This window comes from Diceros bicornis (genome assembly GCF_020826845.1).
Source record: "Diceros bicornis minor isolate mBicDic1 chromosome 13 unlocalized genomic scaffold, mDicBic1.mat.cur SUPER_13_unloc_1, whole genome shotgun sequence".
NCBI classification, from domain to species: domain Eukaryota; kingdom Metazoa; phylum Chordata; class Mammalia; order Perissodactyla; family Rhinocerotidae; genus Diceros; species Diceros bicornis.
Window position 1 is genome coordinate 9,505,396 of NW_026690866.1, and position 13,699 is coordinate 9,519,094.

At 46.8% G+C, this 13,699-nt stretch overlaps 1 protein-coding gene and 1 long non-coding RNA gene across 2 annotated transcripts; both read right to left on the reverse strand.

Annotated features, from left to right (window-relative positions):
- Positions 1–1,102: 1,102 nt before the first annotated feature.
- On the reverse strand, positions 1,103–2,287 carry LOC131401650 (ral guanine nucleotide dissociation stimulator-like). Its single transcript, XM_058536899.1, has 3 exons — positions 2,156–2,287; positions 1,862–2,051; positions 1,103–1,718 (listed from the first exon to the last, which is right to left on the reverse strand). Exons 1-3 carry the CDS (start codon positions 2,285–2,287, stop codon positions 1,264–1,266), a joined length of 777 nt encoding a protein of 258 aa, XP_058392882.1. The 3' UTR covers positions 1,103–1,263.
- Positions 2,288–3,263: 976 nt separating this feature from the next.
- Positions 3,264–5,143, reverse strand: LOC131401711 (uncharacterized). The gene is made up of 3 exons (XR_009217874.1): positions 5,021–5,143; positions 3,802–3,909; positions 3,264–3,538 (listed from the first exon to the last, which is right to left on the reverse strand). It is a non-coding gene; the product is annotated as an uncharacterized LOC131401711 (long non-coding RNA).
- Between the last annotated feature and the right edge of the window lie 8,556 nt (positions 5,144–13,699).

Consider the following 13,699-nt stretch of genomic DNA (forward strand, 5'->3'; position numbering starts at 1 on the left):
GGGAAGAGAATGAGCTGTGAGGGGGAGCTGGAGCCTTGCTTCCTCTGGCTTCTGTCGTCGCATTGACGTCTCCTGTCCTGGATGAGACAGTAGCTCAGGGAACCTGGGAAAGGCACAGCTGGAAGCTGATGAAGAATACTTCCAGGGAGGAGGATTTTAGCTCAAGGTAAGGAAGGAGCCCAGGAAGGGGTGAGATTCCCAACACTGGGACCAGGAGTCAGGTCATCGAGGCACTGGCAGGAGGGGCCTAATAATTGTGCAAAGACTCAGACCACAGACTTCAAACATGAGAGCTGAGAAAGGAGAAGGGGCAGTTCCCCTGACTCCAGAGAGGAGCTCTCAGGGCCTCCCACATCTTACCTTGGCCACCTGGATCCAGAGCTTCACCACCCTGGCCCTGTCCTAGGCCGTCATGCTCGGGTCCGCAATGCAAGTGGTGACGACACATTCGACCACTCTGTTAAAGTGGGTCGTGGTGGCATGGATGGTGGGTGTCAGGTGTTCATTGCCCCTGTTGTCACACTGGCACCAGATGGAGTCCAGGAAGTCGTGGGGCATCACTTTCTTGAAGAGCTCCTGGGGAGGACAGGGCATGTCACCCAGCCCTGCCACAGCCAAGCTCAGCGTCCGCAGCCCCCTGTCCCAGGCCGGGTCAGTGGTGAGAGCTAGAGCTCAGGAAGCTGAGAATGTGGCCTGAGGCTTGTGGGAGTCCCTGGGTGCTGCCTGTGTCCCCTGAGGGTACCCAGCACAGGATGACCCAGGACCCGATACTGTGGCGCCGGGAAGTGACATTTGTTCGCTGCCCAGTCTCACTTCCTCTAAGCACCAGAACTCGGCTCCTGCTTGACCGTCTCTAGGGGCATCTCCCACCCAATCTGACCATCCTGGGGTCTGACTCCTCTTTCAGATGCACATTCTCCCAAGGCAGCAACAGCCACAGGCTTTGTTTGTCTGCCTTGCAGTCATGCACACATGAGGTGCTTATTAGTGCTGAGGCTGTTGAGGCCTCCTGCTCAAATGAGTGAACTACCCAAGGGCGAGACAGCACTTCAGTGTGCTCCCCTCCCCCACCAAAGCACAGACTCTGCCCAACTGCCTCTCGGCTCCACCTCGTCCATCTGCACAGCCACTCTGCATGGCAGCTGCTCTCAGTGTACAGCTCTACTCTCCACATGAGGACAGCAAAGGCTTGGGACTTAAGAAAGCTGCTCAGGTCACATGAGGGTAAGCAGGGAAGCTGGACCGAGATCATGGGATTCTGGATCAAGAAATGGCAGGTGTGGGGAAGCTCATGGCACAGGGAAGGCCAACCCCACCTGCCGTGAGCGCTTCGCTGTTCACCACATCAATCAGTGTCAACTGCTCTGCCACCAGCCTGGGAAGGAACTCCAAGATGTCTGGCTTCTCCTCCCTCAGCAGGTTCTTGCTGGTCACATCCCAGCAGCAGGTGGGCTCTGGGACTGGATCTGGCTCTGCTGTTATCTCTCCAGGTGGAGTGAGGATTCTCCCTGGAGCCAATGGTCCAGCTGGCTCCAGCTCAGGAGCTGGCACTGGGGCTGGAGCTGATGTTGGTGGCGGCTCTGGCCCTGGAGGGACTGATGGAGGTGACACTGGCTCCAGCTCTAGCATAGGTGGTGGAACAAGAGCTGGAGCTGGATCTAGCCATGGAGCTGGCCTTTGCTCTGGCTCTGGAGCTGGAGGGAGCTCTGGAGATGATACTGCAGCAGGAGAAAGAAACAGTTTCACTCAAGTAGCTGACTTCCCCGGTCCCTGTCAAAGCCAGGAAAGACCCCACTGCCTTTAAGGGAACCTAGCCTTTGAAGACCCTGCAAATCATCTTCCCATACTGCAGTTTCCTCACCTTCCAGCTCTGCCTCAATGGGCCTTGGATGCTCCAGCTGGCCCTGGAGAAAGTAGGCGTGGTCCCCAGCTCCAAGCCAGGCAAGCTGAGATGCAGAGAGGTCAGCTTCATCCTGAAGCAGGGAAAGTGCAAGGGTTCCCAGAAATCCTGCCCTGGGTCCAGGCAGGTTCCCACCAGAGAAGAGATGGCACTGGGGGAGGCAATTTGGCAACAGAGTCAGAGGCCTGGCCTTTCCCTCCACACTTCTCATGCAAGGCACCGATGTTTGCCCCTTCCCATCCTGGGGATGAGCACCTGCTCATACAGCACGTTGAACACAGAGCCTGTCGCGACTCTCTTCCTGACGACACTCTTCTCTTGAAGGGCCGGGACACAGTCCAGCCCAGCCCTCCATGTACTTGTGCAAAGGGATTGAGCAGAGGCCATTTTTTGAGCGGGTTGTTCACAGACTTCCTGCCTTGGGCCTGGAGGTGGTGGTCAGAAGAGCTGGATATGGAGAAGGGGAGACAGATTAAGATTGGTCTGTGATGGGAATGGGTCTCTTGGAGACAACTCAGCCTAGACACCAATCTGTTTCCCAGGGGTCCTGGCACCCATCCAGAGCTCTTTGACTCCTGTCCTCCTGGAGTGGAAGCCACCAGACCTCAGCCTTCCATTGGGAATCAAAAGATGTGTGAGATGCAAGGTTCTGACAGGCCCACCACAGCCACATCTCTCCCTACACATCTTGTTCTGTAGAGACAGGAAGCCCTTCTTTTGGACCCAAAGACCACTCAATTTTTTAGATGAGCCTGTGCTCTGCCCTCCTGGCTGGAAAAAGGGAAGATGCCTCCAGCTATAAAGGAGGCTATCAGGGCATCACTTGGGATGTACCATGGAAGACAGGACCTGCGAAAGATGTCTAATGTCACTATCTGACTCTCAGACTACAATTGAGGCACAGCGATTGTGTCTCCTTCATTCACTGACTTTACTAAGTGTCTCCAAATGTCCTGCATGCAGTAGGTGCTTAATCTACACACTTGAATGAATGAAGTCCAGCCAGACCATCCCAGACACTTGAGTGGGCCTAGGCCCTCTCTGCTGCCCCAGACATCCTTAATTGGCTACCTCAAGGAAAAGGATCAGGACCAGCTGGATGGAATCTCAACTCCTTGACAGGGTTCTTTGCATGTGCTTTTCCAAACTCAGAAAAACCACATCCTAGAGATCAGTAAGGCAGACTATTTTTCACGGGGAAGAGAAAAATAAACACCATGGACAACCACAGCACGTCCACAGCCCTCTCTGCAGATCCAGGCACCAGGTAAGCACCTGCCATTGCTGATCCCATTAGTCGCTACAAGATCACCATGAAATTTATCCTCCCCCCCAACTTTTCAGAAGAGCAAACTGAGGCTCAGAGAGATGTGGGGATTTGCCCAAGGTACACAGCTGGCAGTGGGCAGAGTCACCACTGTGCTGAGGAGGGAGTGGCTACTCAGCTAGTAAACAGCTGGTCCAGGACCCGGTGGGATGTGTCTAAGGCCGAGTAGTTGATCATGAAGGTGGTGAAGCTGGACATATTCCTACTCAGGAAAGCTGGTACCATGGACTCTGTCAGCTTCTCCATCACGCTGCCTGGAGGGCACGCATCCTGCAGGCCTCATTTAAATTCACAGTGAACTCATCCTCACACTGAGGGAGAGGAGGAGGGACATACAGTAAGTGATATCACAGTGAACCACCAGGAGGACTGAGGTGACTTTCTACCCTCCTGTGTAGCTGGTGGGGAGGAGTGGAGGTCCAGATTCCTTTGGGAGTGGGACTGTGGGGAACTCTAGTGAGAAAATTATGGGGGTGGGGAGTCCAGGGTGTTCTCAGATTTAAGTCTGCATTCTAGCACTGCCTTGGTCATCTCAGAGTCCTGTGTGTGAAGACCCCTCTTCACTCACACTCACCTCAGAGCAGCCCTGGTCATTGATGGAGTGGTGCACTTGTGTTCTCTCCAGGGAGAGGGTCAACTGGAAGCCATCCACCAGCTCCTCGACCATCTCTTGGGTGCAGCTCTGCAGTGACAGTGCCCAGCAGTCAGGCCAGGAGGGATCAGGCGCCTGCCTGGACTTTGCCACAGGGAGAAACCCCGCCACAGATCAGGCACAGAGGGGAATCTGCATAGACTCCACCAGGGAAGGAATGCGAGGACACCTTGAGGGCCCGGGATTCACATGCAGATAGAGGAACTTGGTCCCCAACACTCACCTGACTCTCCTGCAGCCAAGATATTGAGTATGAACATGACACACTGCCTGACTCCCACCATCTAGCTTCCTGCTCCTGTCCAGGCTGGGTCCTCCTCATCCCCAGCTTCCCTAACTCCACCTCCCCTCCCCCCACCCCCACACACACAATGAGTGTTAAGGGGTGTGGGGCTGTCCTTTTGGGATCACAGTTCTGGCCTGATCTAGAGTGGCCTGCCCTGGCCCACACTGTTACCTGATGGTTCCTCCTGCCAAAAGGCCACACACATTCGAGATGAGGGCTGAGCCAATGTCTAAAGCAACTTAACATGCTCTCATTCTGGGCTTTCCGGGGGCCACAGCCTCAGAAAGTCACGGGAAAACATGAGAACATCCTACTCTGTCGAGTGTCTCCACTCAAATGAACTGGACAAGAGGCTGTGATTACAATGTGGGTGACTGGTAACCAGAGTTCTAAGTTCTATTGGGGGCTGTCACCAAGGAAGTGAGGTCACTTCTTCAAGGTTCTATTACTTGGCCCCTTCATTCAATCAGACCCACCCAAAGCCCCCTCTAGGCTGTTGGCTGCTCTCCCTGCTTGCCCGTGTCATCTCCATCACTGTACACAAATACCCATCACCACCCTCCCCACAGCTCCTTGGGAGTGGATCCAGGGGGCCAGCTTTGAGGAGACAGAACTGAAGTCAGACCTCTTTTTTCCTACTAGTTCTGTGTCCTGGAAAAGCTGCTGTGCCTCTCAAGATCTGTCCAGTCTCCCAAGCTGCACAATGAGGATAGGGCTAAAAACTGATTCCTAGGGACCGTGTCAGGGTACATGTGATAATACGTACAACACCTGTGGGCTGGTGTCACATGTGTCTAATGTACCCACTTGGAGATGGAGGAAGTACAAGAAGGAGTAGGACATCACATAGAATACCAGTCAGAACTTCTCTGGGTTCCAGATGTGTGATCTTGGGAAAGTCACTGCCCCTCTGGGCCTCATTTTCAGGTCTGCATCCTGAAGGGGTTGAAATTAGAGGAAATTCAGACATTGTGATCCACTGGCATTAATCCTTCCACGGTCCCTTGTTTTACTCAGAATCAGTCCCAAGTGCCTCACGTTGGCCTATGTGGTGGACAACCTCCACAATGGCCCCAATGCTCCCTGCCTTCTGAAGTGCACATCCTTTTGTCATCACTAAGTGGTCAGTATCTGGCTTCTGAACAACAGAACACAGCCAAGGTGATGGGATGTCACTTCCAAGTTTTAATTACGAAACGTCTGTAACTTCCCACTTACTGACTTACTTGGGTTCCCTACTAACCTCCCTCCTTCTGTTTCCATCTCTCTCTCTCTCTCTTTCTCTCTCGCTCTCGCTCTCTATCAAATCACCAGAACTGTGAATGCAAGTGCTGATGTTTTCAGTTGCACTATGTAGAGGCTCCATAGGAGAGAACTGAGGGAGAGTCCAGCCAACAGACAGACAGGAGCTCAGACTCTCAGTCCAAATGGATCCTGACAAAACCCATGGGAGTGATCTTGGGTGGGAATCCTCCCCCATTTGAGCCCTGTTGAGACCACAACCCTGCTTCACAGAGACGTTGAGGTAGAGGCACCCAGCTAAGCCATGCCAGATGCTTGGCTCACAGAAATTATGAGATGTTATATATTTGTACTGTATAGGTTGTAGGTTTTGGAGTAATGCTGTCACAGAGGAACAGAAAGTAACAGTCTACCATGTCCCAGGATCCAGCCTGATCACCCTCCTCTCCCCCCTCGCTCTCTCTTCTCAGACTCCCTCCAGCCACACTGGCCACATTTCTGACCTTCCCTGGTCAAACTCGCTTCTTCCTGTGAGTCTCTGCACAAGGGAGCCTTCTCCTTGACACACTAACTGTTCCCAGACATAGGCAGAGGTGCTTACACTTGTCATTCTGGTCACAGCAAAGGTCTGAAATACCTCAGAGAGGCCTTTCAGAACCTCCTAGCACAGTGTCTACAATCACAGATCTTACATCCAGAAGAGCATTACATGATTTCCTCCTCCTTCCTCCCATTGAGATAAAATGAGTGCACGGGGAAGAGCTGTCTGCTTTGGCTGATGCAGAGGCAACTCCTTCTGGTTATAGCAGGCACACGACTGTCTCTTCCAGGCCGAATTTTTCCCACCATGAATCCATTGTTTAAGGAAACCGTCATTCCCTCTCTTTCATGGGTCTGGTTTCCCCAAGAACACAGTGAACCATCCCCACTCCCTGTGCTGCATCACCATAAACCCACAGCCAGAAGATAAGCACCGGGTTAAAACAGCACCAGATCCTGAATTCAGTCACTGCTGAGACCCTCCCATCAATGTTGTCATTCAATGGTGACTCCTGAGGACACCTTTCCCCTGAGACCCACTCCCAGCCTGTCCTTAGCTTCTAACAGTAACACTGAGATTTCCTCAGAGTCCTCCCTACCTGGGCAAGAAACATTCTGAAATGTTCTCTGTATTAATTTTCAGGGACTGAGGTCATTGGTAAATGTAATTTGAGTGTGTAGGTGCAGTAGTTTCTACACAGGTATTCTATTTTTCAGACACAGATAAAATAGTGTGGCCACTCAATGCACCAAGAAAATGGATAACTGATCAAATTTTTTCATGATGTGAAGTCTTTAGAGAGTAAATATCTTGGTTAAGAGCACAGAGCATGGACCTAACTCCTCATGTCCAAATTCCAGCTCAATCCCTTACTAGATATTTGTATTGACTGAGTTCTTTACCTGATTTGTGCCTCAGTTTCTTCATCTGTCAGTTGGCAATAATGATCAGCATACATATTTTGTAAGTTTATGAAGAGTATTAAAGGAGTTAATGTTTGGAAAATACTTGGAACACCTAGTGTATTACCAGTGTTGTACCTATATATTAGAAATACAATTTAGAAATTCTTCTGACTCTGCCTGTGAGTCCCAGAGGGTGAGCCTGTTGTCTTGATGTACGCAGAAAGCACTCCATGACATATGATGAATAAATGAATGAACAACATTGGCGAATGCATTACCAATGTCACCTATGTCATCCTACAGGCATTCCCAAGCCGAAACACAGGCAGACATCCCTGCTCTGTCCTGAATCACATTCCCTGGAGGAATCACTGGGGCTTCTTGGACCCTGGAAACCGTGCCCACTAAAGGTTCTTTTCTGTCAGCAAACCCCAGTCTTTGTCCAATTGCTGCAGCTCACAGGGTCTGCGTTCTGATCCTTGTCTTCACTCGAGAGAGAAGTGCCATCTCCAGAGCTGGGCACACGCAGAGCCTGAGCCTTGGAGAAAATGATTCCCTGGCCCTGGGGCAGGTAGAAGAGCACAGGGACAGAGTGTGATTTAGGGAATATCCTCCAGATGTTGTCAGAAGGGATGGAGGCAGGGAGTGTGTCAGCAAGGACTAGTCTCGTTGGTGGGCCTTGGTAGTTAAATAGTAGGGTGGCTGGGACGTTTCGTAGGTTCTAGCATAATACAATAAATATGACAGTCATGAAATCAGAATCAGCCTAATTAAGGCCAAATTAACCCAATGTCAGCTGTTCCCTGACTCTCTAATCGAGGAGTGACTTATAATAAGCGTATTCGTGTTCTATCATTTCCTTTTCATTGATTGGCTAGAGTAATTGTTCTTTACATATCCTGTCTATTTTTACATAGTAAAGAAAAGGTGTTTTTTAAAACAACCCTCCTTGGAAAAGTCTCCCTAACATATTGAATTAATAACAGAAGCCACGACAGGAAATTCACCACATATCTTGAGCTTTAGTCTCTGGTTTTAGATCTTCCTAACTGGTAAATTACCTTGACTTCTGCCTTCTTTCTTGAGATTAGTCCACTTAGGACTAAGTAGGAGTGCAACCTCTTGCCATGTGAAAAATGGTGGGACTCTAGGAAGAGGTTTTTTTCATTCTGTCAGTTTGTGTGTGTGTGTGTGTGTGTATGACAGTTTTTTGCTGCGTCTTGCAATGTGGGCCAGTGTAGACTCCTTTTCTAGGGAAAAAAATTCCCTAACCACTTTCTCTGGAATTTATTTTCATTGATGGCGTCATTGGCCCTGTCCAGTAGTAACATTAAGCACTCTATATTATAGAATTTATTTTTTTTTCTTGGTAGCCATATTTTAAAACATTAAAGCAAACAGGTGAAACTAATTTTAATAGTATATTTTAACCCACTATAACCAAGATATCATCAATGTGGGTGCAGTCTATACAAAACTTAATAATGAGAGAGTTTACATTGTTTTCCTGGGTTTCATAAATCCAGTGTGTACTTCCCACTTACAGCACAATCTCCAATTGAAAGTTGAGTTTTTTCAGACATACATTCTCTGTACTGAGATTTAATGTTCACAGTTGTCAAATAAGAGTCACTAGGAGTGGGGTGGATGATAATTTCACTACTGATTTAAACTCTAATGGAGCTATGAACACCAACTGGTCAATAGGTTAATCAAATGAATAGTCATATAGTACAGAAGAATACTATGATTTGGGATTTAGAAAAAGAATGGGGACCGTGTGTCCTGACAGGGAGCACCAGAGCTTTTCTTGTTGAGAGTGACAAGGACAAAATGAGAATAAAGTCATACTGATAAGTGTCTAACAATATGAGGGAGAAGAAATGACCTGCCATAGTCCTGAGTTTTGACCTCGAGGTTTCTGTTCTTGACCCAAATCTCTTTGATGATGTCCCAGGACACAGGTCAGATTAATCCCCACAGAGAAAGAAGGAGGGTAGAGAAATGATTGTGGAAAGCAATCTAAACCAAAGCCTGGTTTGAGCATCTCCATCCCTTTGAGGATGTCCAGTTACATATTCAAGAGGCCAGTTACTAGAATCTCATCTTATCCTGGCAACGAGGTCAGATACCATCAATGGGAGGAAACGTTGGAGCAGCCCCAACAACTCTGCTGGCAGAAGAGACTGCAAGGTGTCCAGGCCTGCAGAGTGCAGAAGAACCATTAAGTCCTTTGGCCTGGCCAAAGCCCTGCTGAATCTTGCACCTAGTTGCACAGGTGCATCCCTGCCAGGTGTGCTTGCAGGTGGTCTGAACTCCAGTCCCATGCCCACCCCTGCCTAGTCTTCAGATTCGGCAGAGACGATCCCAGGAGCTGGTCTGTACATCCCACAGCTCCTTGGCAAACAACTTCTGGTGACTCAGGAAGATATCAGGAAACAGGAAGAGAAAGTGAAGATGGCAAGAGAGAGACTGGCGGTAGCACTGATGCAGACAGACTCGCTAGTGAGGCAGGGAGAGTGAGGGGCAAAGAAGGACGTCCCAACAAATACGGTGATAAAAGACAAGACGGGGCAGATGACATGGAGCTCACACTACATTAATGCCTCTGCAGGGGTCATTAGGTTTTCTTGCTTTGAGCTCTAGAAACTTTAATATATACCAATAATTTCTTATCTTTGATTCCTTTGCATGACAGAGAAGATACTGACAGTGATGCTTCTGAGGTAGGAGATTGAGTTTCAGGTGAGGAGAGAAACGTGATCTTTCCTTCCTTTCCTTTCCTGAGTGTTATGTATTTGTATTTTAAGATCAACAGAGAGTTATCACACTCAGGGGATTCTTTAGAGTTTTGCCCTCACAGTCACAGAGAAAACATACCTAGTCAAAATGGATGGTCCTTTTTATGTAATATTGCAATAGATTCCAACATAACATTTCACTAAAGAGCTGTTATATCTGTCTTCTCTAAAAACACACCTACTTCTGTGTCTCTATTTTTCTGGTATTTGTTGCATGTTGAATCACTAGTTGCATACAATGAAATACTGTATTTTCCCTTTTCTTAGATTTATATGTGTTGGAAATTTGATTCATGAAAATTGATATGCCATTGCGGTGGCATGCTGTCAAGAGAACGACTGTTTTCAGCATGACAAGTCTCACAATAAGCCAGTGTGTTGGGATTTGTCTATTTGTCTGTTCGAGTATGTTGCACTCTTCAAATCCTCTTTATCATTACTTACTTTTGTCCCACAGATTTATCAGTTTCTGAGAGTAATGTGTTAATAATAGAGTATCTTAGTATGTATATCTTCCTTAAAAAATGAGTTATTTTTTACCTAAATCTTCTCTCCTGTATTCTTCCATGTGGTAATCATCTGGAATTTTTGTTCGAATGTGTTTTTAATGTCTTGTTTTAAAACTAATACTAAATTAGACAGACGGTTTTTTTCCTTTCCTTGTGACTCTTTTTATGTTTTCCTGTGTTCACATTTCTTCTTCCTGATGTACATTCTTTACCGGTTCTTTCACTGCAGGCTTGTGGGAGGTGAACTTTGAGTCTGTTTGTAAGTCAGATAACATCTTTCTTTCTTTGATACATAGTGCGAATAGGTGTTTAGTTTAGCTTTGTAGTAATTTTTTTCCTTCTTTGTCAAGTTATTTAATATTTCTGATCCTCCACATCTTTACCTTAAAATGGAAATAAAACCCTAAATATTGTGACTGTAACTGAGATAGTACACGCAGAGCTTGCCAGTCCTGTTGCTTAGGAGAAATTAAATAGTCAATAATGATAAAGATTATTAACCATTATAATGATACCACAATAATGTAATATATAATAATGATATATTAATGTATAATAATAATTATACATTAATTTATAATTATAATATACAGTATATAATGTATGCAATGAATAATAATAATATATTAATATTATTAATCATTATAATCCTCAGAGTGTGCATTCTCAGAGAATCACTGCTTAAGATTGAGAATGTGAAGCTCACACATAAAAAGTCTGAGAGAGTGGCATGACTGTGACTTTAATTCTCAGCCCTTGGGTATCTTCAGCTGTGGTCGTCTGCACAGTGTGTACAGATAATATAATCTGTTACCACAGACCCAAAGCAGAACAGCGCAGCCTGCCTCATGCCTGGATTGCTCTGGGCTGCCTGTTGGGGTGCATCTGCTGTGAAGCTAGTTGGACTCTGTACAGAGAAAGATGAAAAAAGACTCTTTCTTTTCCCTCAGATTTCTCCCCCCGAGTTTTATTCACTTTTACATCCAGAGCAGATACTCTCTTCCCAGAGCCTTGGTGTTACTCTGGGATTCAGGTTTCCCAGACACCTAGTCATTTCAGTTCCCAAGGCCCAAGGTGACTGCAGAGTCATGTCTGACCCACTCATCCCATCTTGGCCTGTTTCCCGTCATGGAGGACACATGAGTGGGGAGAGGAGCCATTGAGGGAGATTGATCTGGAAGTCCTGGTGAATCTGAGCTTCAGAGAATGAAGCAGAAAAGGGGAACCTGAGACTGCCAGGGCTTCAGTGGGGGAGGAATATGGAGGAACCGAGAGGGGTGTGATGGCTGCACAGAGTCAAGGGGAGGGATGTTCCAAAGTTTCCCAAGAAGGGAAACCTTGCACTGAATTGGGGATTCGATTTTACATGATGGAAATGTCTGTGCTGGTTTCACCAATTCTGGTGTCCCTGAGGGATGAACTGGTGTGACACCACAGGACAGAAGTTGCAGTCACTTTCAGGACTTAAGGAAGGTGAAACCTTTCAGCTTAGTCCCTTGTGAGCCAGTCAGGGGTCAAGTCTAGAACGGCTCGGAGCCTGAGTCCGTCCAATGTGGTTTCGTTCTGTTCCAGCCCAGCTCCTCTGGACCCCAGCTGGGAAAAGGGGACCTCAGATATAGTCAGATATAGTCATCGCAGCTTCTGTAGGTCGCCATGAGGCAGGTAATAGCCCAGGCATCGTCACTGGAGCTCATAGTCGCCCTCCTTCTTCCACCGGCAGACAGTGACTTGTGAGGTGAGGAGAGCACATCAGAATGGTCCAGTCAGCTGCCCAGTATGGGAGACTCCACTGGAAGGAGATGCCAAAGCCACAGAGACCCGATACCTCCTGTGTCTCCCTCTTCCTTTTGTCCACTTAATTTTCACCCTCAGTCCTTCTTTTCCTTTCCTTTTCCCTCTCTTGGCTCTCTCTCCCTCTCTTTCCCCTACATGTTCTAGCATAATTGAGGTATTAACGACATACAATAAACTGTATACATTTAAAGTGAACAATTTGATACATTTTGATTATAACTTATTGAACCATCACCTCAATCAAGAAAAGGAACGCCCATCCTCCCCAAATTTCCTCATGCTCATTTTAATTCCTCCTTCCCTGCCGTTTGCAAACACATTCTCATTCCCAGGTAACCAGTATATGTCTGGTATATGTCCCTACAGATTTTCCTGTATTTTCCAAGGATTTTTATAAATGGGATCATATACTATGTACTCATTTTTTACTGGCTTCTTTCACTCAGCATAATTATTTTGAGATTTATGCTTGTCATTGCATGTACTATAAATTCATTCCTATCCCCAACCATTCCCTGGCAGCACTGTGCACACACCCGAGTGCCTCCCAGGTTGGAGTGAGAGCCAGTAGTACTGCTGCATCCCCAAAAGTAGGAATGCGCCTTGGTGCAACTCTGGGAGGTGTTGGCGGCAGCCCTGGACCCGCAAATGAATGCTTTCTTGGATGGTTGGAAAGCCCACCGTGCCACTGCAGTCCCAATGATTGGCCAATGCTCAGAACCCGTGAAGAAGTCCCACCCACCAAGCACAGAGGCTGGCATGAGAATGAGAAAAGGCAGCAGCAGATATATGCGCACATGCAAATGCTTTCCCAGATGGCACAAATACCCATAGTAGTGCTGCGATCTCACAACTGGGTAGGTGCCTCCATATGGTGGCAGCTCTGAGCTCAGTGTGAATGCTTTCCCAGCGGATGGGAACACCCACTGTACCAACGCAACTTCCAGCATATGGAGTGGGATCAGAAACACAGCTCATGCTTCCCCAACAGCGGTAGCAGGTGGAATCTGTGACCTGATACTACCACAAATACACAAGCAAAATTTAGTTCATCAAAGACCATAAGAAACTACACTAACAATTCAGAGCAGAAGGAAATGACAAACCTCTATAAACGAACCTTGAAGTCACAGAAATTTACAATCTAAATGACAAATAATTCAAAATAACTGTCATTAAGGAAACTCACCAAGTTACAAGAATGTTCAGACAGTTCGATGAACTCAGGAATAAAATTAATGAGGAAAAGGAATACTTCATTGAAGGAACTGAAACTATTAAAAAGAAGACAAGCAGAAATTCTGGATATGAAAAACATAATTAATGAGATAAAAAATAATCTAGAATCATTAAAAAACAGCTGATATTATGGATGAAAGAATTAGTGATTTAGAGGATAGAAATACAGAAATACTTTCAGTGGATGAGGAGAGAGGAGTCAGATTTTTAAAAAATGAAGGAATTCTTGGAAAATATATGACTCAATTATAAAAGCAACCTAAGAATTATACATATCACAGAAGGAGAAAAGAGGGAGAAAGGAGCAGAGAGCTTGTTAAAAGAAAAAATAGCTGAGAACTTTCCAAACCTGGGGAAGAACCGGACTTACAAGTACATGAAACCAACAGAAAGCCTAATAACATCAATGCTAAAAGACCTTCTCCAAGGCATATAATAGTAAAATTCACAAAAGCCAATGACAAAGAAAAAATATTAAGGGAAGCAAGACAGAAGAAAATAAC

What these genes read in the sequence shown, in the direction of transcription:
- LOC131401650 (XM_058536899.1), bottom strand. Translation starts at nt 2,287, where the DNA reads ATGGCCTCTGCTCAATCCCTTTGCACAAGTACATGGAGGGCTGGGCTG. An exon ending in TCAACGTGCTGTATGAGCAG is followed by an intron (nt 2,052 to 2,155) that starts GTGCTCATCCCC and finishes TGCCTCCCCCAG; the next exon opens with TGCCATCTCTTCTCTGGTGG. An exon ending in CATTGAGGCAGAGCTGGAAG is followed by an intron (nt 1,719 to 1,861) that starts GTGAGGAAACTG and finishes CTCCTGCTGCAG; the next exon opens with TATCATCTCCAGAGCTCCCT.